The following is a 26,712-nucleotide window of genomic DNA, read 5'->3' on the forward strand; positions in this document are numbered from 1 at the left end:
GCATCGCTTGGCTCAACTGTCTATCAGGAATAAGAATAACAAGCCCAGCTAACATTTACTGAGTGGTTTCTATGTAACAGACACTTGACTTGTCTTAATTTACTCCTTAGAACAAGCCTATGAGGTTAGGTACAATTGATAAATTCTCCTCTGGGGAAACTGAGGAACATAAACCTTACCAAAGACAAGCAGCAAGCAATCTGGTAGAGGCAGAATTCAAATGCAGATAAGCTGGCTGCAAAACCAAGGCTCTTAAAATGCCTTTCATCATGTAAAATCCTTAGGAGAATGTAGGAGCCACAGTGTCCACTAAGTTGTTGCTGCTATGATCTTAAGTTGATAGTTGATTCTAGTACCATGAATATGAGTTAATCTATCTTCCAGGTATTTTATTAATAGACTGAAGATTATTTTGAAAGCCAGGGAAATGCGACAAAGCTATTTAAAATTGTTACTGTATTTGTTTTATAAATTCAGACTTTAACATAAAAAGCTCTTTGTAAGAAAAGTATGCCTTTCTGCATTGATCTTCGTTCCTGAAATGACAGCTGAAAGCAAGTTTCTCTAACATGTAGAGTTGTTATTAATTATACATTGGACTGAAGGGCATGGTTTTCTGAATTAAGCACTGGTGGACTAGAATGGTAAGTCACCAACAAGCTACTGACATTACATACTTGTGTGGTTCCAGCAGAGTCCCCAGAGAATCCTACAAAGATCGTAACGGAACGAAGGTTATGGGTTCGAATGCCCATACACGTTGCAGTGAGCTGGTAATGGTTTTGATTTTCTTTAAGCAAACTCTGTATCTCACTGATAGTCCATCTAAATGAGATATAATTTTATAGTAAAGTTTGATTTATTTTTTTCATTGCACATAATTATCTGTGCAAACTTAGCAAAAGTTTAAAGTTTAGATAATTACAAGAAAATGACAGGATGAAATCTGCTTCAATTGAAACAAATGTGTTTTCTATTTTTAATAAGACTTATGCGAGTGCTATTTTAGAGGGTGGCAATTTGACTATCGAATGGTTTTAAAAGGGGCACAAGCTTCAGAAATGATGATATGCACAGAATAGATATTTTTCTAAGCTTTCAATTACATCAAGTGGTTTTCGGTATTGCATTCATTTATATATCGCTGAATAAAATGTTTTGTTTACCACAAAAGAATGTGATTTAAATACTTTCATACACAAGCTTTCTTTCTTTACTTCTTTCTCTCTGCAAAAAATAGCAACTAACTCAATCCTAAAAACAACAGAATCATGGAAATTTCAAGTGTTCTAATAAAGTTTTAAAGGGCTTGTGGAGGAGGTTAGGATATTAAAAAAAGAATCTGTAGCAACTAATTAGAAAAAAATTTAACAGGAAAAAAAAAATCATTGATGTTTTTAGATCTACCAGAAAGGAATGTAGCACTTGCATTTGCTATAAAGCTTATCTAGAAATTGAGTGTAATTATTTTCTCAAATATTTAAGAGATTTGGGGATAAAATTATTTTGTTGATACTCCCACCCCTATTCCTCCCCCCATCCAAAGTCACTAAAAGGAAAGCTATTGAAGGAGAATGACTGGAACTCCCAGCTCACCTAACTAGAGCCTTCTAGTTAAGAGATAGATAGAATTAAACATTTTAGTTATCAGTATCAAGTAATTATTTAAAATTTAGTCCATTATTTCAAAAGATTATCCTCATAAATGTGCTGCTTAGAGAAAGCACACGAAACATTTCTGTAAACATTTCATGTAACATTACATTTCATGTAAACATTTACTATGTAAAACAGTAATCTAGAATTTTTTAAAGAAACCTATTTTTCATCTGTTACACATTATTCCTAATTAATAAGATATTAGTGCTGAAACACAGTTACACTTGAATTTATATTCTTTAGCACTAACATGTGAATATCATTAAGACTAGTTTCTAAACATCACCATCATCTAAATGCTCGTGCCTGCGACTTTCCTCCTAATGTTTCCACCTACTCACCCGCATTTCTGGCGTAGATGGGGATGAGGAAAGGGTGATGCCCACAGAGGCAGGTGCTGCTGCCTCTTCTATGGCACCTCTTGCAATCACCAGTTTGACCCTATTTCCACACTGCCTGAGCACTTGTGCTACTTGCTCACTGCTCATTCCTGCCAGATCAGTGTCACCAATCTTTAGAATGTGGTCTCCACTGCATAATCGCCCATGCTGAAGAAAGAGATCAGTTAATCAGGATATTGATTTTTTTTTAATTTTCTTAAGTTTATTTATTTATATTGAGAGAGGGAGAGAGAGAGAGAGGGAGAGAGAGAGAGAGAGAGAAAGAGAACACAAGCTGGGGAGGGGCAGAGAGAAAGAGAAACAGAATCCCAAGCAGGCTCAGTGCCGTCAGCGCAGAGCCCAATGAGGGGCTTCAACTCACAAACCATGAGATCATGACCTGAGCAGAGATCAAGAGTCAGAGGCTTAACTGACTGTGCCAACCAGGCCCCCAGGATATTAATATTTTAATTTCATCAGAGAGATCCCAAACGAGGGAAAGAGAATAATGTAAAAATAGCAGTCATGTGAATTACCAATCATGGAATATTAAACATGTGGTTGTTATTTTAACTGCCTTTTGAAGCATCTTAATGTTATTCAATGTGATAAAAGTAACTGAAATTCACAAATATTCCCTAAAGCAATAGTTGATAAGAGCTTATCACTTCGATGTCTACCCACCAGATGCAAGAAAATATGAAGCCTTTTGAAAATTTTTTGAGGAATAGAAAAAGAAGAAAATGCCACTAAGCAAAGATGAAGCCCAAGTCACTATGCAAATACATATTACTCAAAAAATATAGTACAGAACACAAGAAAGCACTGAATTAATACTACAATTTTTGTCTTGTGTTTTCAATTAAAAATATCCCTAAAAAACTCATTTGCAGATGAAATCCTTGAGATGAAAATTTAGATGGATAAGGGGAGTAAAAAAAGCAGACTTATTATCTCCATACTAGAACTTTCTTCAATGACAGCATCATCCAGTATGGCAGTAACTAGTGACATGTGGTTACAGAGTACTTGAAATGTGGCTAGTCCAACTGAAAAGCTGAATTTGTCATTTTATTTAATTTTAATTAATTTAAATTTGAGTTTTACAAGTAGCAAGTAGCTACATGTGGCTATATTATTGGACGGGGCAATTCTACACTGAAGATAAAGCTTAATTTACTGCAAGCCAGTCACCTAGGGAAATTTCATTCAATACTGTACATGCTGGCTAAGAGCTAAAAGGAAGAAAATATGCACATTATTGTGTTACTGCTAATACTTCTACTGATAAAGCTGCCATTAAACAAGCCTTGTATATATGAATATGAGAAATATCTGATGAATTGCCTTCCTAGTTTAAGTTCAAATACACATGGAAAAACAAATTTATAAACAAAATGTTATAACAACAGCAAAAGTTTCTAACACTAGAAATTCTCAAATTAAAATATAAATCAGGGGTGCCTGGGTGGCTCAGTTGGTTGAGCATCCGACTTCAGCTCAGGTCATGATCTCGCGGTTCGTGAGTTTGAGCCCCACATCAGGCTCTGTGCTGATGGCTCGGAGCCTGGAGCCTGCTTCAGATTCTATGTCATCCTCTCTCTCTGCCCCTCCGCCACTCATACTCTGACTCTCTCTCTCAAAAATAAACATTAAAAAAATTTTTTTTAATATATAAATCACAATAACTTTCCATTTTTTCTCTCATATATTCCAGCAATGTCACATAGCATAAACGGCAATGCTTTAACCAACTACTCCAAGAGATAAAAATAGGCTGTGCTTTTACAAAGAAGACACAAGTGACCCATCACTAAAGGGACAAGTTGAATCTTGTTTTTTTTCTCTCAGTAATAAAGTATTCTTCTTTCCATAATACCTTATGGCTATACAGCAGCTAACTGGGTTTATAAATAGGATACATGATTGTAAAATAAAAGGTAGCTACCTCTACAAGGATCAAAACCATAACCTGGACTTTAATCTGTGGTTCTACAAGAGTCTTAAGATCACTGCCTAAAACTGTAACTTAAGATCAATGTCCCTTTTCAAAAGTATTTCTCCCAAATCTACGCAAACACTTTAGAAAACGCCCAGCAAAACAGAAGATTCTCATTCAGCTTCTTTGACATTATGTAAAGCCAAAGTTTCTTCTAACACAAAATATAAATGATGAAGGCACAGGGGTGCCTGGGTGGCTCCATTACGTGCCTGGCTCTCGGTTTCAGCTAAGGTGATGATCTCACACTGTGAGTCCACACTGGGCTCCACTGCTGGCAGTGTGGAAACTGCTTGGGATTCTTTCCCCCCCAATCTCTCTCTGCCCCTCCCCCACTCAATGTCTGTATCTTAGAATGAATGAGTGAATGAATGAATGAATAAATAAATAAAGGCATACAATTTGATAAAACGACATAAGAGACCTGTTGGAATAGCTTACCTGGTCAGCTACTCCTCCAGGTAGAATGGTTTTTACTATCACACCAGTTGCTTTTCCTCCGACAATGCCAAACCCTAGTCCAGACCCATCATTCACCAATTCAATAGTTTCTACATGCTGCCAGTGAACCTGAAAACAAAACTCCTGTATGAATTTGAAAAAAAAAAAAATCTGCGGAAACTAAAAGTTCTATTACAGTTGAGATTTCTGTGAATATTATTTTGTGATTAATATTAAATAACGGAGTTCAGACATAATAATAAGCCTTAACAATGTCCCTTTTATTTAGTATACTTCCCTTTCAACACATTGTTACTGCTACTGATATAATCATTCTTGAAATTACCAATACAACTTTATAGTGACCGCATTTAATCAGTTGAAGATAGGCACTGATTTGCAAGATCCTTTCTAGAACTTCTAAAAAAAGAAAAAGATCAAGGAGAAATCATCACCTGCTAAGATTATCTTCTGTAAAATCTTGACTCAGAGAATTTCAAATTACAAGATTCCTTTGAAGTCACTGACAGCTACCACTAACAGTATAATTCTGTAATTTACAAAGCAAAATCAAGACTGTATCTGCCTACAGATAGAGTCTGATTTGTTGAAGAAATCATTTTTTTTTTTTTTGAGGAATGCAGTCAGTCAACTGAAAGAATCACACAAAGAAAGGTTAAAGTTGATTTAGAAGACATACACTTAAATAACAAACTTTCCAAGCTAGGGAGAGATAAAAGCATAAAATGGGAAAAACTCAAGGACTACATAGGACCTACACAAAGGTAGGTCTATAGACAACCAACAAGAATGGAAAAATATGTTCTGTCCCTTTTAAAAATCTTACGGACTCACCGGGTTAGAGTGAGCGGAAACTGTGCTGGCCGCAGATGGAGAACGGGAAACTATGGGGCTGATGAGCTGAGGCAATGAGCCTCTGGCAATAACTAGCTGGACATTATCTTTGGCTTTCTGCAGGATGCTGATAGCCTGCTGATGTGTAATTGTCTGATCAAGTGCCTGTCCATTGATGGCAAGGATCTGATCAGTTTCCTTCAATCTTCCATCTCTAGCAAGAAGGAAAAAAGGGGTAAAAGATACCTGACAGCTCGCAAGAAAAGGAAAGCTTCTTTGGCATATATTCTCAGGTTATTTTTAATCCAGTTTTCTAATGTCCACACTTTTTAAGCTTTTCCCTACAATTTTACTTTCAAAAATATAAGTTTTGGCTCCAGCCGGTCCATCCCTAATCAACCCTTCCCATTTAAAAGCCACCTTTACAGCTACTCACTCAACTTATACGTTTTATCTTAGATATTCCTATTTAGTAACAAATAAAAGCAAAGGTGTATACATTTAGTTGTTGCTTTGAGTATATTACTAAAAATGTAATTCAAGCAATCATGGGTCATTTGTATATTTTTCTATATAGTAACCTTTAAACTAATCAAAAAGAGCTGTTTTAATAACAATGAGAATAATGTTCTGCTTAAATTTTCCTTTTCTTCCTAAAAAGTGATTATGACTGTATTTAAAAGATAGTCTCCCTTAAAATAACTTGCTTACCATAGCAGTGTTAAAGAATTCTAACAACTGGTTAATAACAGATTGTTTCTGTTTTAATTCATTTTTGTTTCTCTATATTCTACCTTCTGAATGTGGTATCAAACACAGAGAAGATACCATGAGAGTCTCACCTGTGAGCCACGCTGCCCTCTTGAATCTCCTGCACGAATATTCCCAGTTCTCCCCGGTTTTCACTCCTAAGTCCCACAACACTAAAACCAAGGCCCCCACATGGAGGTTTGAGGAGCTCAAAAACTTCTACGTGGCGACCCTGTTCAGGAAACAAAGCAAGAAATCAAATTAAAAGTCAATCACTCTATTCAGTTATTTTATTAATGGTATTACTTTGTTTAAAAAAAATAACAGAGGGGCGCCTGGGTGGCTCAATCGGTTAAGCGTCCGACTTCGGCTCAGGTCATGATCTCACGGTCCGTGAGTTCGAGCCCCGCGTCGGGCTCTGTGCTGACAGCTCAGAGCCTGAGGCTGTTTCAGATTCTGTGTCTCCCTCTCTCTGACCCTCCGCTGTTCATGCTCTGTCTCTCTCTGTCTCAAAAATAAATAAACATTAAAACAAAAATTAAAAAAAAAATAACAGAAATTTCAAAGAATTTTCTCAGATAACTTTTATTACTCATCACCTACAATGAGACATTTTATTTTGACCCTGAAGAATAAAAAAATAAAGAAAAATGAAATAGAAAAATCTCTGAACCATCCAAACTGACGCAAAATCCACTTTTTTTCCATTTCAATTTTTTCAAATGTTATGTCTTCATAAATACATTTAATAATATATGTTTATATCTATATAATGTTAATATAAACAAGCATATTCTTCCAATTATCCAGGACCTGACTGCACTGTTCTATCATAACTAACAGGAAGAAATGTTCTTACCTGGGCCATATTTTTGATTAGTTGATCAAAGTCATCACAAGCAGGTTTTCCATTGATGTGTGGAGTACCAGATCCTGTAAATGCTTCCAGATTCCCATTATTTGATGATGATAAAAATAAATCATTTTGCAGAGTAGGAATTACAGCTGGGCTGAGATGTGGAATGTGGGCATATTCAACATTTGAAATTGCCGAAGTTGCAATGTTTACCTAGGAACAATAAGGAGATTATTAACAATTTTGACATTCCATAAACTATTTCACAGGAAACATCCCAAGAGGGTAATAATGAAGTTACATATATAATTTCAGTATTGTACCCTTTCAATCAGCAACTCTATTTCAATAAATTAATTTCAAGCGCAAAATGAGAATAATACACAAAGATGTGTGTAAAAGGAAGCTCAATGCAGTATTGTTTATTAGATGGGACAATTTTTAAAAACTACCTCCAGTGTTGAAGGTATCATTAAAACACACACACACACACACACACACACACACACACACACACAATCATATGTTCATATACAAACTTGTGAAAAAGGCTAGTTATCAAACAATGTGCATAGTACGATACAATGTACATTCAAAAAGATGTTTGCATTTGTATTAAACATCTGGAAGATTATACACCAACCAATATAACAGTTGTCCCTGAGAGGGGATTCCAGGGCACCATTTACCTTCTACATTCTTGAATTCTATTTAGAACAATATATGTAGTAATGAAATTTGGCCTTTCCCAAAGACAGGTCTGACTTTCATCCTCAGCTCCTAGGAAGTAACCGCTAAACCCATGGACTTTCCAGAATGATAGGAGGGTCTTCTTGCTCTTCATGGGGGGCTCCAAAGCTACAAGATATCACTCCACACTGACACAAAGTTCAACACATAGGCGATCAATTATGCCTATGAAATGATACCGTAATTAAATGTCTGAACACCGAAATCAGGCAAGGTTCTTGGGTTGGCAATACTCCATGCATACTGGTTGCCTACCAATTTGGGAAAAGAAACGTTTATGGAAGCTTCGGATTTTGAAATCCTCTCAGCCTGTACTATGTCTTCCTTTGGCTAATGTTTTTTACCTGTACCCTTTCTTTATAATGGACCATAAGCTTGCATATAACAGTTTCCAGAAAGTTCCGTAGGCCCTTCTACTGAATTATTAAACTTGGAGATGGTCTGAGGAAGATCCAGGACTTTCAGCTCATCTCAGAAATGAGGATGGTCTTTTGTGGATTCTTCCTTCTAACTCCATAGTTAGATCTTAACTCTTTGCTGTTGGTGTCAAGTCTTGAACAGAGGTGGAAGTCTAGAGGACTATGCCCTCAAACCTCACAGTTTGGCTAACTCCGGGTACAATCACATAAGTAACAACAGTGACAAAAAAAGATAATTCCATTTTGGAAAAGCATTCTATAATTACTTGTATACACCTGTTATAAAGAGCACCAGTTAAGGCTAAATAATTTCCTATTTCTGTAGGGTGTCTCTAATGTAAATTTTTACCCACAATTATTTATCAGAAAGAGTACATCAATGATGCTTTATGGATATGTCTCTGAACTCATCTCTTGCACTGTGTCTCTCACCTGCCAGGCTCCAGCTATACTGACCCCTTCATGGCTCCTCAGACTGCCAACCTGCTCCTTCTATCAGCCACATACATCCTTCCGCAAGTATCGACATGCTTATTTCTTTATTTCATTGAGATATGCTCAACTTCACCCCAGAGAAGCTCTCCCTGACAATGCTATCCAAGAGAGCACCCCATCATTAGGCTCCATGAGCCTACCCTGCCCTGTTTTTCTCCACGGCACTTATTACCACCTGGATGCACCCTGTTGTCATAGACCTTCCATCCCAGCTGTTGGGGACAGACTAGAATGTAGAATTCGCCAGTGGAGGAATTTGAGTATTTTATTCTCTATTATATCCTCATTCTCTAGAAGAGTGCCTTACAGAGTTGGCATTCAATACACATTTGCAGAATGTTCATCTTTTTAGGGACCTACTCTGATCTCATCTCCCCAACAACCCAACTATCATTATTTCCATTTTACAGATGACATAGTTTCACAAAGTCACACGTCTAATAAGTTGACTGTGACCTAGATTTTTTTTTCATCACACTGTTCCTATGTTTCTATTATACATATCACAAACAGGAGCGCCTGGGTGGCTCAGTTGGTTAAGCGTCCGACTTCGGCTCAGGTCATGATCTCACAGTTCATGGGTTCGAACCCTGCATCGGGCTCTGTGCTGACAGCTCAGAGCCTGGAGCCTGCTTCGGATTCTGTGTTTCCCTCTCTCTCTGCCCCTTCCCTGCTCACACGCTCTCTGTCTCTTAAAAATAAATAAACATTAAAAAAAATTATACATATAGCAAACAGTCATTTGAGGTATCATTTCCAGAAATAGGACATTCGGTAAAGAGTTTACATTGACAGAGCAATCAAAATATTTTACAACACATCACCAATGCATGCCTAAGAGTTTGTTACCTATCATTAAAATTGAACAGAAGATTCAGTAAGTCAACAAAGTTACCAATAATCCAAACATTATATTGGCTATCTACAATCATGGATTAAAAACAAAAAAAAAGATCAATGTGTTTAGAAGAGGCTTTTAGGAATCTTTCAAATGGTCATTTTACAATATACAGCAGGCATTATCAATTAATATTTTTTTCAAAAGCAAGATCCTTATGCCAAACTTGATTTTTTTTAATCCTCAACCATGGCAACTTCAATGAAGTCTGCCAGCAGAAGATACACCGCTCAGGTTGAAGCAGATGGCATAATGATTTCTGTGACAGGCTGAGGATCCCACACACCAAGACCTAATGCCTATGGTATGTTTGCACAGGAGAAAAATATTTGGACTTCTGCTACGGTAAGCCAGAATGAACAAATCACATTCCAAGAACAGAGAGTTTATCTATATGAAGTTGACTGGTGAAACAGAAGCTCTGATATCATAGAAGACCACGTATGAAGGCACTCTAAGAGTGAAATTACAGGACCAGAAAAGTACAACACTATGAGAATCATTTAAAAGTATTGAATATCAATTGTTTTCTCCAAATTTGGTAAAGGTTTAACCAATCTCAATAACTGTTCCAAACTCCTCTTGGCCCTTGAGGTCTATGTAAATATAAGAGCAAGGGTTAAAGAGATCACATATTTAAAAACTATAACCTAATTATATCATTATACAAAAGAGTTGTTTTTAAATGTGCAGATTTGCATTCATAGGAGAAAGCACAAACACATCTTTCAACTCTGCTATAACTGTTTAATAAAATGGCTTTCTGAACTATATATATAATCTTGAAAAACAGGAATGGATCTTACTTGCCTTGACAGACCTGTTCATAGCAGACACAGCATAAATGTTTAATAAAAAAGCTTGACTCCCATCTTGGTTTATAAATATAAAATAAACAGAAGAAAACACAACTATCTGGTGATTTTTATATACAGATAAACAATCTGTATAATTTATGTAAGTTGCTAGTAAACGAGCAAGAGTCACCAAGTAATTAACTGTTCTCTGTTTAAGTTCTGGCTGAGTATTTCAATCTAAAAGGTCCTTTTGTGTTCTTAGTAAATAGACGGATTAACCTAATTTATGGATTTTAATTAGTGCTAATACCTAAAACATAACTTAAAATGAAAGTTATGTAAATCAGTCAATTGAAAAAGTTGTCAAAGTCTTTGTAAAAAGGCAGGATGAAACACCTCTCAGTTTTTAGAAGTACAGGTGAAGTCGTCTTATAAGATGCAGTCAGAACAGGAATTGGTTGAGTTATCTCAAAATGTCAGACTGAGCAGAAATCATAACAAAGGACAAATACATAACTTGGAAAGCATTTTGATCCAAAGCATGTATGTATTCATTCACAAGTATCTTGATGCCTGAGAGGTCCCCACCTTCTTTCCTGCATGAACTGCACTCAAGTAATATGGCATTATTTTTAATTTCAGTCTCTTTAAGATGGAGCAAGAGTTTGGACACCTGAGAAACCATTTCATTAAAAAACCTCGACGTTTAGAAGATCTTTCTTCAGAATGTTACAGTTTGATCACACCCAATAAATTTACCAACAACTGTTTTCTCAATTCATTTACATAGTCTTTCAAGAGAATTTAAGTAAATGTTCATGGAAAAAGTTTTTGCCATAACTTTTATGTTATGTAATGGAGTCACATAGTTACAAAAAAAAATATGACTGGCAAAACAGCTCTAAAAAGGACTCTGACAAATGTACATTTGCCCCCCAGGTGACACTGCACCCTCAGGTGGCACACAGGACATGTCTGAAGAAATAAGTTGTGCTCTGAGCATCAGTCACTATGCCTTCCAGGACTACTGAAAAGCAAGCCACTCATCTGGAGGTGTTGCTAAGAGAGCTGCTCTTCTACAATAGCATGCCAGGAAAATAAACAATTCTCTTTCGTTCTATATATAATTAAGCCCACCCTGTGGGAATAGCTGTATCAGAGTAACCCTTCCACTGAGATCAATTAGAAAATTTATATAAAGAGCTGTATGTGAGAACAACTCTGAAGGTGTCAAAAAGAAACAACCACTTCTGCCATATTCTATTCATCAGAAGTAAATCAATAAACCCACCCCACACTCAAAGAGAAGAGATCACACAAAAGCATGAATACCAGATGGCAGGGATTATTGGTGTCCATCCCAGAGGTAGACTACCACAGAGTGTCATAGTAAAACTGCTGAAAGCCAAGACCTAGGGGAGATCTTAAAAGTCACCAGAACAAAAAAGAACCTTATCTTCAGAGAAGAGTAAAACAGACAGCTGACTTTTCAAGTTAATCAATGAAAAACAGAAGACAATAGAATAAAAAAGTACAAAATGACAACAACGAAAAAAGGTCACCTGAGCATTTTCAGAACACCTTCCCTACACACATACTCACACACAGTGTTGCTTCAGAACTGTACAAAAGAAATTCACAAGTAAATTCTTAGAATTAATAAAGATCCCTCATGGAATTTCCTTACATTAGCACAAAAGACTGAAGAACACACACACACACAAAAACAAGTTTTAAAAATGTGAGTAGGGGTGTCTGGGTGGCTCAGTCCAGTTGAATGACCGACTCTTGACTTTGGCTCAGGTTATGATCCCAGGTTCGTGGGATCAAGCCCCACATTGGGCTCATGCTGAGTGTGGAGTATGCTTGGGATTCTTTCTCTCTCTCCCTCTGCCCTTCTCCCCTGCTCACACAATGTCTGTCTGTCTCTCTCTCTCTCAAATAAAATAAAATAAAATAAAATAAAATAAAAGTAAAATAAAGTAAAATAAAATAAAAACAGGGGCTCCTGGGTGGCTCAGTCAGTTAGGCATCCAATTCTGGATTTCAGCTCAGATCATGATCTCATGGTTCATGCTTAGGATTCTTTCTCTCTCATTCTCTCTCTCTCTCTGCCCCTCCCCAGCTTGTGCACACATACACTCTCTCTCTCAAAATAAATAAATATACTTAAAATAAAATAAATAAATGAAAATAAAAATATGAGTAAATCAATGGTAATATCTTAAAACAATAAATAAAATTTGTGGAGTTTTAAATATAAGTAGAATGAAAGTACATGTCAATTACATAAAAGACACGAGTAGGGTACATGAGGTTGAACTGTACTAAGCTCCTTTCATTTTCCAAGAAGTAGTAAAAGTTCCAATTAAAATAAAATCAAAATAACTTCAGGGTAATATATCTGACAAAGGACTCAGGTCTGGCTTAAAAAAGGAAAACTCAATATTAAAAAAGATCCAAGTAGAAAACGAACAAAGAGAGACATTTCACCAAAAAGTTGTGTGGATGGCAAATGGGAACATAAAATATGTTCAGCATTATTATCCATCCTGGAAATGCAAATTAAAAGCACAAACACTATCACTGTCATCATCTATCAGAATGACTGAATAAATAATAGTGGTAAAACCAAGTGCTGGTAAGAATGTGGAGAAAATGGATTTCTCCCACATTGCTGGCAGGAATGTGAAATGGTACAGCCCCACTGGCAAAGAGTTAGGCAGTTTCTGAAAAAAAACTAAACATGCATTTACCATACAACATGGCAATTACACCCTTAGGCATTTATTATATAGAAATTAATACTTAACATTCACACAAAAACATGTATGCAATGCTCACAGAAGCTTTATCTACAAGAGTAAAAACCTAGAAACAAACAAGATGTCTCTCAAGAGGTGTACCCCTACCAGCAAATAATACTAAACAACAAAAAAGAATAAAATATTAATATACACAACAACTTGGATAGATCACAAGAGTGTCATGAGTAATGAAAAACATGAGACAATCTCAAAAGGTCACATACATTATGATGATATTTTCATAAAATTCTTGAAATGGTTAAATTATAAAGATGGAAAAAGTTGCCAGAGGACAGGGGTGGTGGCAGGAAGGGAACAGGGTGTAACTATTAAGGAGTAGCACAGAGAGATCATTGTGGTGATGAAATAGTACCTAGATTGCGATGGTGGCTCCACAAATGTATGCCAGAGAATGACATGGACTGAAGAAATGGACACACATTGTACCATTATCAGTTTCTTGGTTTTGATATTTTACTGTAATTACCAAGACATCACCCCTGGAGATAACTAGGTGAAGTACATATAGGACCTCTCTATCATATTGAAAACCTCCTGTGAATCTATAATTATTATAAGATTTTTTAAAAGTTGACTCTAATAGGCCAAGGATGCTCACTCTACTCTTTAGGGTAACCACTAAAAGAATAATAAAATTAAGTATAAATAGCATGCTAATAGAGGAAGAAGATGAAATAAAAAGTGAACTAGGGGCGCCTGGGTGGCTCAGTTGCTTAATTGTCCTGATCTCACGGCTCAGGTCATGATTTCATGGCTCATGAGTTCAAGCCCCATGTCAGGCTCTGTGCCGACAGCTCAGCCTGAAGCCTGCTTCGGGTTCTGTGTCTCCCTCTCTCACTCTGTCTCGCACTCTGTCTCTCGAAAAAGAAAACAAAAGACACCAAATTTTAAATTTTTAAAAGTGAACTAATACCAAAAGAAAAAAATGAATAAACAAGACAAAGAGAAAAAAATAATGAATCAAAATAAAAATTTATCAATAATTGCATTAAATGACTACAATTGTCCCACTGTATAACACAACAAAACAAAATGCCTGCTGTTTACCAAAGATATGACTAATAATAAAAAAGATAAAGATGAAAATAGAAAGGTCCACCATACATACATCAACCAGAAGAAGCCTGGTACACCTAAACTGGTACCAGGCAAGTAGACTTTAAGGCAAGAAGCATTACTGGAGACAAAGGCAGATGATTCATAGAGATAAAGGGTCAATTCAGTAGAAATAAGACAATCTCAGTCACCTAAAAATATAACCTCAAATCACGTAGGGCACAAGGGCTCAGAATCCAGATGAGAAACAGACAAATCCAAGTCCTAATTAGAGATTATAACACATCTCTCCCAGTAACTAACAGAATGGGGGGGGGGGGGATCAGTAAGGATATAAAAGATCTGAACAAAATTCTAAATAAAGTTGATAGAAACAATATAAAAAAGAAACGATATTCCTAGAAAAGAAAAAACAATTAGAAAATCAAAAGCTTTAAAAAAAGATTGCATTTAAAATATAATAAAATTATTTGAAAAAACTGGAATACAACATAGAGTTCAGAAACACTCACATATACATGACCACATGATTTACTGTGCCAATGTAAGGGAGAAAAGAATGGTCTTTTCAATAAAAGGTTCTGGTTCAAATGGATATTCAAATGGAAAATTAATTCACAAACATACTTTACCTCACAAAACAGCCAAAATTTAGAAGCTAAAGCAAGCTTCTGAGAGAAAAATCTCTACATCCTTGGCATAATCAATGATTTAAGTAGGACAAAAAAGGCAGTGTATACACATAGAGGGAAAGTTTTAAAAACTGGACTTTATTAAAATTAAAAAAAACCTTCTTGTCATCAAAACATATAACTAAGAAAGTCAAAAGGCAAGACACAAGCAGAAAAAAACAGTTGCAATACAAATATCCAACAAAGAAGTTGTATTCAGGAAACCAAAAAACAAACAAACAAAAAAAACAAAACAACAACACACTATTGTAAATCAATAAGACTCACAAACCAATAGAAAAATTGGCAAAAGACTTAAACAGAACTCCACCAAGGAGGATATCAAAATGATCAATAAGCATATACAAAGGTGCTCAATATCATTAATCATCACATGATACTACAACATACCCCCTACAGTGGCTAGAAATGGAAAAAGAGAAATTTAAAGCTGACAGTACCAGCAATGAGGCGGAACAATGAGAATTTTCTTACATTACAGTGAGAACGTAGACCTACAACTTCTTTGGAAAACAATTTGGCAGAATCTACAAATGCTGAAAAAATACCTTAAGGCCCAGAAATTTCACTCATAAGTAAACATCCAAGAGAAATGTACACTTATGAAGATCAAAGGACATGTGTTAGAATGTTTATGGCAGTTTTGTTTGTAATAGCAAAAAACTGGAAAAAAATTACAATCAACAGAAGAAAGTACAGATATATTCTAGTACATTCATGCAATGAAAAATGGAAAAGAATTACAGCTATATGTAACAACATGAAGGAATATAACAGACACAAAGTGAGGAAAAAGCCAGGAACAAAGCATGTATACTCATATTGTACTTATGTAAAATTCAAATACTTATTCATGGGATAAAAGTCAAAATAGTATATGATCTGACTTCCACGAGAAATCTAAATGAGCCAAACTCACATAATCAGAGAGAAGACTGGTAGTTGCCAGGGGCAGGGAAAATGGGGAGATGCTGATCAAAGGGTACAAACTTCCAGTTATAAGTAAGTAAGTTCTGGGGATCTAATGTACACTGTGGTCACTACAGTTAACAGTACTCTATGGTATATTTGAAAGTGGTGAAGTGAGTAGATCTTAAATGTTTTCATCATACACAAAAAAAGGTTATTACTGAGGTGACAGATGTGTTAACTAGCCTCATTTTTGGTAATCACTTCACAACACACATGTGTATCAAATATCCCTTTGCATATCTTAGACTTATGCAGTTACATGTCAATTTCATCTCACGCAGCCTGGAAAAAAAAATAGTGATTCTTTTGGGGTAGAGGATGGGGACTGACTGAGGGGATACAGAGTATGATGGAGTTTTAGTAACTTTCTATACTTTGATTTAGGTGAAGAGTTTTATGTGTACATTCCATTTATAAAATACCCATGAGCTATATGGTTTTTCCCTTGACTTTATGTTAATTCTGATTTTTTTTTAAGTTTGCAAGGTAGTTAAGTGCTAAGAACTTGGGGCACTCCAATGACTAGTAAAACAACAACAACAACAACAACAACAACAACAACAAAACCCTACTTCTCTGAAAGAAAGAAGGTGGTTTGAACAACCTCCGTATTATTAAGCTAAATCTCCTGACAGAAACTCGGAATTTAAAGTTCAATTATCAGGCACTCACCTTAAATGAAAGAGAATACAGAAACTAGGTATCTGAAGACGAAGCCAAGACCATTACTGTGATGGATGGCCCTCTGCAGGCTTGATACGGATTCCACTGGCTAATTCCCATCTACAGAAGAAATCCTTCAACAAGTGCTCAAGTCAAGATGAATCCTCAGCACATGTGTTTTAACCTCTGTAGCATATGTAGATGTTTCTTCCTCAAAGATCATGAATTTTTGCAACTTGTAATCATTTAATCGCACAGCAAATTACAAGAAGAAAAAATAATCATTATGCTATCTAATATTTTTATACTTAAGTATTCTGATCTACCCTGATACAAGGTTGACACAACATGAGGTTTCAAAATTATAATTTTTTTCAACAATACCTATCCTGTAAAACTAATGTCAATCCAAAAATACTTGAAAAGATCAATGTCTCAAATATTTTGATCATAAAAATATGATCTATGCTCTCAAGTTTAACAAAATAGAATATTCTCAAATATGTAGATTCACTTAACTAATCTGCTACAAAATATTGAAATATTGACTTCTTATGCTCCATCTATTCTGGGTTGTTAAGTGAAGATGAAGTTAATATTATTAACTCTGTTTTAATGGCTAGCATCAATCTTTCCAGAAGTACTCGTATAATTGTCTAGAAAAAGGATTGCTTAGGACCAAACCAAATTTCCTAAAGCATTTTTATACAGATTATCAAAACCTGTTTATGGTCCTGTTATTTTGACTTATTCTGAATGCTAGAATAGCAAAGAGAATACAGTGACCCAAATGCTTATATAATTTGGTGGATATTTCTATCACTTAAAAGCTAAAATATATATATTATCTTGAATTAAGTAAGAAAATGACCACTGCTTTTGCAGTCCTAGTTTTGGTAGACTTTAAACAAATTTATAAACAAATATTGCTAGTTCAATTTCCCAATTTCTGTTTGTTTGTTACTCCTTAATGTAATGAGAAATAAGAAATAAGGCACTCTGGGGAATCTGCCATAACAGGTGCACCTCATAGAAATGCAGACTGTTGTTTTTAATCTGCGCCTTGTCTTTTCTTCTTGCAGAGGAAGAGAAGTGCTTATTTTCTTGTGAACTTACAAAACTGCTGTAAAACACTCTCTGGAACTGATCCCAAACATGAAATGCAAAGACAGACAGGATACCGAGAGTATTCAATGAAATACAGCACCTAAAATGGTAGCAATCAGAGGAAAAAAAATTTTACACATAATAGAACTGCATTTCAAGTTTGGAACCAGGGGAGGCCTCCTTTTCCATAAATCTTTCAGTGAAATACTGATTAGAGCACAACTCTGATGCATTATTGAACAGGCAAACCCTTGCACAGTAATTGATGGTGGCACTCTGATTTAATGATCCTTATTTTTAAAGCTAATTAAAGAAATTGAGTTGCATGTTCAACGGGGATTAGCTTAATGTGACGAGACTATTTTGGACATAAAGTACCTCATAGCTCCTGAACTAAACAAGATACAAAATGGAGCAGCAGATTATAAGATGGTATGGGCGGGGGGGTGGTATTTTCTGATGGAATCAGCATAATTTCGTGTTTTCTATGAAAACTTCTCTTCATTCATTCAAATACTTACTGAGTACCTCAAATGTCCAAGACATTGGGCTCTAGGTAACAGGACAGAAATTAAACATATAAAATGCTTTGCATAATCACTAATATGTTAGATATCCTATAAAATTACTCTACCAGGCATAGTTAACCCACCTACTGAGATAGAAAACTTTCTTTTCATAGCTATGAGTTCTTGAATAGCAAGGCAGATAGTGGATGAGAATTTACAGATATTCTTAATGTAGCCATTGATGATCATTGGCTGACAAATTTAAAATATAAGGTTATTGAATTTAGAAAATAATCCCTTAACCCAAGAACATTCAGGCAGTCATTCTGAGCAATCAAAATGTAAATTTTCTGCATCTGCCTCTATGTGGATACAAGTACAAAGTTTCAGAGGCACATTTGTCTTAAAATTCCCATGTGCTACATAAAAAGGATAAATGATCAACCAGGAAACCCAAGATGAAACACAAAGAAAAAAATGAATTAAAGAGTACCCACGACTCTTCTTGTCTTCTCCCTTTTGATATTTAGAAAGATATATATAAATCATCAAAAATCTACCTAAAGTAATGTGTATTGTTATAGGCCATTAAATGACAAGATCAAGTAACAAAATGGTAAACTTTGTACCTTTATACAACTTAGGTGATGTTGTTAAGTTAAATGAATGGCCACACGGCAAGTTATGCTATTTTATAACGTTTCAGTCTTCATTCAGAGCTGCATCTATGAAAATTTGATTTATTTTTAAAACTACACCACAAAAGATACTAAGTAGAATCAACATACAAGGCATACGGCACTAAAATGTCAGGCTGAGGCATCATAAAGCAGGGGGCTCCATGTGTATTTATAAACTAATTTTTTAAAAGTCTAAATTTCACTAAAATCTTTAGAAATACTCATAGATGAAAAGATTCAAGTTCTTCCCCTCGACCCATTTTCCTAAAATATATATGAATACTTGAGTAAAGATTGCAATAGAAACTGAGCTTAAAATAGTCAGTTTAGAACAGTTTTAAACTTTTTTTCATTATTGTTGTAAATTTTATAAAAATAAACTGTATTTATTTATTTAATTTATTTATTTAATTGTATTTATGTAAATAAAATTTTTACAGAAATTTTAAGCTTACCATTTAAAGAAAAGTTAGGTTCAGGCACCTGGATGGCTCAGCAGTTAAATGTCCAACTCTTGGTTTCGGCTCAGGTCATGATCTCATGGTTCATAAGTCCCATGAACCATGGAACCGTGTTCTGTGCTGACAGCACAGAGTCTCCTTGGAATTCTCTGTCTCCCTCTTTTTCTCTCTCTCTCTCTCTCTCTCTCTCTCTCTCTCTCTCAAAAGTAAATATTTAAAAAACAAAACAAAATACTAGCTTCACCACTCAACCTCCCTGTGCCTCCATTTCCCTATCCCTTAAAGAAGAAAGGTAACATTATCTACTCCATCTATCTCCTAGTATCTACCACTTTACAGTATTGTTGTAATTACAAAACGGGTACTTGGAACAGTTCTGGCACATAGTAAGAATTTCATAGCTGTTAATTGCTATGATGTTGACGGTGAAAAGTGGTGCATCTTTCCAATATGGCTAGTAAGAAAAATACAAGGTCTTCAAAGTAACTTCAGTTACTTGGCTAGTTTATTTATATTAAAGATTAGTTCTCTGGCAAGGAAAGATAATCACTGATGTATAACAATTCTGAATTTTCATGAATATTTACATATTCCTTAATCAAGCAATCATTTATTGACCTTGGGTGAAATGTATTAGGCACAAAGCAGTCAAAGATGAACATGACATGGTTTTATCCCAAAAAGCAATAAATGGTCTCCAAACAAATCTGAAATGCACTTAATTCTACAACTCCTTTTTTATGCTTGGTGAGAACAAATGGCAAGTGGAATGCAGCATACACACCACGGTCTAGGCATGTGTGTTGATGTGTATTTGCAGAATGTCTTTTCTTTATTTAAATCTCAACACTTCTGTGCTTTCTTAGCAAAAGTTCCAAGGGAAAAAAATTTAAGGAATGTAGCTTGACCAAAAGTAATATTCTTATCAAAGTATGCTAAAACTTTCTACATTAAAGGGGTGAAGTTATCAAAAATCAGTCAATTAATATATTTTAAATGCCAGGACAAATAGAAATTTAGAAATTGAAAACTCAGACGAACAACATGTTAGAATGTTTGTAGTGTTTTTTCTATCAGTCCCACTTTTCCAGAAGACAAATAAAACTGATTCACAGTTCACAGTCTGCTTAGAGAAAAATAAAACAAAACCTTACAGACAAGTATAAATATATGGAAATGGGCACAGGAAGCTGATGTCACTTTGTCACATGGCCTCTCCATCCCACTATTATCCCACCCAGTTCATCTACTTTAAAATCTAGAATATTTTAAAAAGCAGAATGAAAATTCTGTTTTGTATGTAAAAGGTCCTCTGATTAAAATCTGGGGGAGAATTTAAGGGAAATGGCCAATCTTCATGAACGTGAATTTACTAAACATTAAGTGCATTTCTCTTTAGTAATGCTAATAACTGTTTTTCTAACCTATTTGTTCCTTTATGGAAGAGAACTAAGAGTTTAGGAACAGTCTAAATTAAAATAAAAAAGCACTCTGGCTTCAGGGTCAGACGGACTTACATTCTTCCTCTAAATCTACCAAAGACTAATCCTGTGGTCCAGACTAAGCTACATCACCTGTCTCAGCCCCAATTTCCTCCTGGACACGATGGGGATAATACATACCTCACAGAGCTGAAGGACTAGTTAAATGAGACAAAGTCCACAGCAGTGGAGGGCTTCCTAAAGGCAGTGGTGGTTGTTTTGGTTATAGCTTCAGATGTAGATCAACCTCTCTTGTTCGTAAATTCCTGGGTTAAAAAACTCATTTAGGTTACACCCAGTAAATTTCACATTTTTTCCCTCTTCTCCAAAGACCATTTAACTTTGTCACAAAAACACCATACAATTAGCACCATTTGCTGTTTTAGATACACATGCATACCCAATAGCAAGATGGTGTTGCATTTTAATCCAGCACTGTATAAAAAGCTTGAACAGTGCCTTCTTGCCCAGGATAAAACAAGAATTTTAGTCCCTCAAAGGCTCTATATTTACAAACTTTTGGTTAAAGGAACAAACATTTAAAAGCTGTTATTGTACCAAAAATAAAGTATTTGAAATTCCCACAGTAAATAAACTCTATGGTAAATGTAAAAACATAAGACTCACTCCTTCTCTTTTAACTTCCCCTAGATAATGTATGGTGAAGTCTCAAGAAACAGATACTTTCCTGTTAGGCAGCTGCAATGCTGCAACGCTCTATCATGAAAGTAAAACCATTTCAGGGGTAAGAAAAATATTTTTTTCATTTTCACAAGCAACACCAACTTGGAAGAATTCCATTCCATTTTTAGATAATTCCTGTTAATGGGGTCAAGGCATATTTTCTTTCTCTCTGTATTTCCTCCCCCGCCACCACCAAGTCATAACTTAACCCAGGCATTCTTGGGAGACAGCAGTCATTCCCTTTACTGATAGCAAGACTGCAGACGAATCGTCTCCATTTCAGTCTCAAATTAGAAACCGTAGAGAGAGGGGTGATGCTTTTACCATTTATGTAAGCAATAAAGCTGAAGAAACACAGGCATTTCTGCTCTTTTCCATGAATCCTACAAAACCGTATCTTTCTGATTACAAAATGCCCAGTTATCAAAATTCTCGTCTTTCCACCAATCTAAAAAATATAATTGTAAGAAATTACCAGTGCTGCTGATGCCACTGCTTAAAAGCAACATACCTTAACAGGCTGGCCATGAACCTGAGTTAGCAGTCTTACAAATGAGTACCCACAGAATAGTAACTCCTCAGGCATGCCCCTGAATACTTGTGTTTTAGCCAACACCCCCTGCTTACATCGGATATTTGAAAGGGATACTGTGAAATATATACTGACTACTTATTTCTCCAGATTCTCTAAAACGTACCCTCTTTTAAGACAGAGCATCAGAAAAAAAAATTCATAGAATGCAGTACATTTTAGCAGAAGAGCCATCACTAAATTAGGATGGGACACTGTATTCATAGTGTGTGCTCTTAATGTACTGCATTCTTAGAAAGATGAAAGAAGCATTTCTTTGAACAGTTTATGGATTTTACGATTGTAACTGAAGGTCTTATTTATCAAAATGTCAGTAAAAACTTTACTTTAAATTTACCTTAATTGTTACATGTTTTTGCTATAATTTTTAAAATGTGGAAAAACAAAATATATGATGGCTGAATATCGTAGTTAAAGAAGTGTTAGAAGTTGATACAATTTTCAACTTGATCCAATGACGTTTGATACAGAATGCTGAGTGCAAAAGAGAAAAGATGATAAACACACATACAACCCTCCCCAGAAAAGCGAAAAAAGCCCACTTAGTAAATCCTTCACAATCTGGCTCCAGAGTTTCCTCCCTTGCCAAGAGCCCACACATAGGCTACTGCCCTGTTAACATACATCTCTAGCTGATTCTGTATCAAGGTCTCAACCTCAGCATTACACATATTACAAACCCAGCAATTCTTTGTTTTAGGAAGCTGTGCTATGCGTTTGAGCAGTGTTTAACAATATCCCTGATGTCTGTCCACTTATATGCCAGTAGCATGCCCCAACCACCCCCAAGTTACAATAGTCAAAAATGTCTCCACATATTGCTATACAACCCCTAGAGAGAGAGAGAATGTGAAATCACCTTCACTTGAGAACAACTCCTCTATTCCCTTGTAAACACTGTTTCCTCTACCTGAAATAATTTCCCCTATCACTGCAGAAAACTCCTAATCACTTTTCAGATCCGTCTTACATGTTCCCTCCAATGCAAAGTTTTCTTTCAAAGTCAAAGTTAATAATTCCTTCTTCTTATACCTCTCACTTTCTCATTTAGTTACATAAAATGCATGTATGTTCTTCCCCCCTCTATATAATGAGAACCTTCATCTTATTTATTCATTGTATTTTTATCGACTTTATTACTAAATGATTATAAGTCTTCTATAAAAGCATCCATGAGATAACCCTCCAATTGCCAAGGAAAATCTGGCTCACAGATTGATGTCTCACACTGAGCAATATATAACCCTCCAGCTCTCTCTTTATATGTATACAATTGTTATTGCTGCCTTTGCTCCTGGGAAATGGAAATTAAATAATACTCAACTTGAGTAAACCAAGGTCGTTGGAATATCTAGTTCTCTGATGTTTGTTTATATTTGGTCTTTATTTAGATTTACCTTTGAATCACCCATTAGTCAATACATTTTGCCATGAGAGTTGTTCCAAATTCTTTTCTGGGAATGTGAATAGGTAAAATTTAAGAACACGGAAATACAAGACAAAATTTTTATACCATGAAGACTATATTTCAAATAAAAAAGAAGGATCCAATTATTCTAATCAACATTGAACAATAATTTCCAACATGATTCTACCTGTCCAATTATTTCAAGACATGTCATAAAGTTTCCAAAGAAAAACTTAGAAAAATCCTGGCTTCATTTTGTGTGTGTATATATACACTTTATGCATTTAGATGGTATGTATATAAGCCAACACTTTTCTGGAAAAAAGGTGAAGAACAAGGAGCCTTGAAATATCAAACAACAAAAACAACAGCAAAATAACAGAATATCATACTCCAAAAAAAGCTGGAAATCATAGACATGGAGAAACCTCCAGAATATGCTGTGCCCTGAGGCTTGTTTCCCTGTATCAGCAGCATTTGTAACCTGAATTATCCACATCATTTTTTGGTCTTGGCTGCCATAGCTTAAAAAAACAAAATCGCAGCAATGCCGATTTCAAGGTACTAGTCCTAAATTTCCACTGAAAGTAATAATTTTAATTCACAGTTTTTGTACAATAACTCTGGGCAAAAAAGACATTTAATTTCAGGTCTATGGTCAGCTCATCAGGCAAGGCAATTAATTAATCAGGAAAGCAGTATCCACCTCTACTGGACTGGAGAAACATCACAGAATAAATATGCAAATCCAACACCCTCATGGCTGACAAGTTTCTATTATTAAACTGCGAACGTGTTTATTTCCCCCACAATAGCTGGATTTCTGTCGTGAATACGCGGTGAGCCCTGCAGTGATTAGCTGTGATGACTAGGTGACAGTGAGGACACTACTTGAGAATTTGCATCTGACAGATCACTGACACACAGTCACAGCTCTTTTTCTTCCTTCTCTTCACTTAAACAGGAATCATGCAATAGGAAAAGAACTGGAGCTATTAGAGATTATTCAGGTTTAATAGCACACATCCTTTTAGCTGGCGGTTAGAACAATACACAATGTGGCAGAGTTAAACAGAGGCATCAATTATGCTCTCAGACCTGTTAATATTTTTGACAATATTTAAATAGCACATCCCTTCAGGGCATGGCTTTTTTGCCCTCTCAGTTACACACCTGTCAAGTGTTTAATTTGCCAAAGGGAAACAGTTTGATTTCTAAGGGCAGTCTTAATACTGAAGAAGCAAATTGGAAAAATTACACATTATTGAATAGAAGTAATGAGAAGGATCTGAGGGGAACAAATAGTTGGCTTAATTCAACATGGCATGTCAGCATCTGTCATTAACGCAACAATATGATCATGTTCTCCAATATGCTGCACATACCTCGGGCTTTTCAATTATTCACACCTTTCGCTTTCTAAAAGGTAGGAGAAATGATGGTGGAGTAAAGTTGAAGGAGTCAAATTTTTTGGTAATACTAAAAAAGATGGAGACAATAACTTGTACCTGTTGTGCACATAAAACTATACATCTAAAACATAATACAGGTGGAAGATGATAAGTAAAAGCTAGCCAGCAGTCAGACTGGTGTAGCTACTGGTTTAAAAGCACAAATTTAACTCCTAGGTTCATTAATATTAAATAACAATTATTTATAAATTAGCAGTGGGTAAACTACATAGAAAATTTAATTCTAGGGGCGCCTGGGTGGCGCAGTCGGTTAAGCGTCCGACTTCAGCCAGGTCACGATCTCGCGGTCCGTGAGTTCGAGCCCCGCGTCAGGCTCTGGGCTGATGGCTCAGAGCCTGGAGCCTGTTTCCGATTCTGTGTCTCCCTCTCTCTCTGCCCCTCCCCCGTTCATGCTCTGTCTCTCTCTGTCCCAAAAATAAATAAACGTTGAAAAAAAAAAAAAAAAAAAAAGAAAATTTAATTCTAGCATGATGAAGCCTATAATATTTATGTTTAAACTTTAAAATGGAACACAATACAAGGTTTTAAAATTTACTCTAGTCATGTAAGAAAAACACTGGTTCCACAAACACATGAAATTGAGTTAGTCAGAATGAAGAATGAAGCGAGGAGTCACAAAAACTGTGAGAGAAATCAATGGTATTTGCCAAAATTAAACTCTTGACTTACAGGGGCCAAGTTTCTACCCTACCCTTGCGGGAAAAAAAAGATGTGAGACAGGCCGCAGAATAAAAACAAAGGGAGAAGACTGTACCTCGGGAGCCAAGAAAACCGAGTTCTAGTTCTGGCTCTGCCCTTACAAGCAAGTAACTACACCTCACTAAGTAGTTGAAATAAGCAGGGTATGGGCCAGTTCGTTTCCTGGGTCCCTTTCAGTATTTGAAGAGACCACCTAGCCAGAAGTCCAAAGGCACGTGAGACATGCCCATAGAATTTCCAAACCTCACAACGTACTGAGTCTTGAAATATATCCACATCTATCACTAATGAACAAGATCACACTCTCTATAGTTGCAGACTGTCTGGCTTGATAACGTTTTGCTCAAGGGTTTCCAGGGAGATTTCAGCTGAATCACTCGGGACCCAAAGTTTCGGAGCCCGTATCCAACTTCTATCTGGAGATGGTAGAACAGGGTCAACAAGCAGAGCCATTTCTGCCCTCCTTTTGGAGCTAGCAGGGATATTTCCAGTTATCTCACTGGATTAGTGGTATTTCCTAACACACTAGTACTTTTTGTTTCAACATTTCCTCTCATTCTATTCATATTTTCATATAATATAATAGGGGGAGAAGATACCTGTTCAACTTCTTCACTGTCTCTGAAAAACCAGATAATCGTCCTCATCATAATTACACTTCTATTCAGGACACTGATCTCTCTAAACTCTTGCCCATTCATTCTGAAATGGAGTACCTAAAACCAATCTTTACAATAACTTGAAAAAAAAAAAAAAAAAAAAAAAAAACCTACATATAATAAAACACACCTTTTTCTTAAATCATGATCATGACTTTTAAAATCACTAAGCAGACATTCACTAGAGAAGACTATTTTTTAAAATTCTTTCTTTCTTTCTTTTCTTTCCTTCTGCTACCAAAATATCTAGATTAAGAAGTGATGTGACATTAAATAAATTCCTTCCCTATTGCTACTATTTGTTCTTTTTGCATCTGGCACATTTGTTTTTAGCTAGAGCTATTCTTTCACTGAACTATGAAACTAGTCTTCAAATTTCATTTTTAACCTTTTAATAAAAGGTAAAATATCTGTTAGCAACCCATCCATAGTAATTCAATTAATTCTAAA

At 35.7% G+C, this 26,712-nt stretch overlaps 1 protein-coding gene across 10 annotated transcripts in view; it reads right to left on the bottom strand.

The window, feature by feature from the left end:
* MPDZ (multiple PDZ domain crumbs cell polarity complex component) overlaps window positions 1-26,712 on the bottom strand; it is a 159,502-nt gene that overhangs the window by 100,746 nt on the left and 32,044 nt on the right. For all 10 annotated transcript variants that reach the window (XM_030293431.1, XM_030293426.1, XM_030293424.1 and 7 more), the window contains exons 4-8: window positions 6,944-7,153; window positions 6,177-6,316; window positions 5,335-5,548; window positions 4,480-4,608; window positions 2,001-2,207 (exon numbers count right to left, since the gene is read on the bottom strand). In XM_030293431.1, coding sequence (XP_030149291.1) covers window positions 2,001-2,207; window positions 4,480-4,608; window positions 5,335-5,548; window positions 6,177-6,316; window positions 6,944-7,153 — 900 coding nt within the window. The remainder of the gene's footprint in view (window positions 1-2,000; window positions 2,208-4,479; window positions 4,609-5,334; window positions 5,549-6,176; window positions 6,317-6,943; window positions 7,154-26,712) is intronic.

The sequence above is a fragment of the Lynx canadensis genome, chromosome D4 (genome assembly GCF_007474595.2).
Source record: "Lynx canadensis isolate LIC74 chromosome D4, mLynCan4.pri.v2, whole genome shotgun sequence".
NCBI lineage: Eukaryota > Metazoa > Chordata > Mammalia > Carnivora > Felidae > Lynx > Lynx canadensis.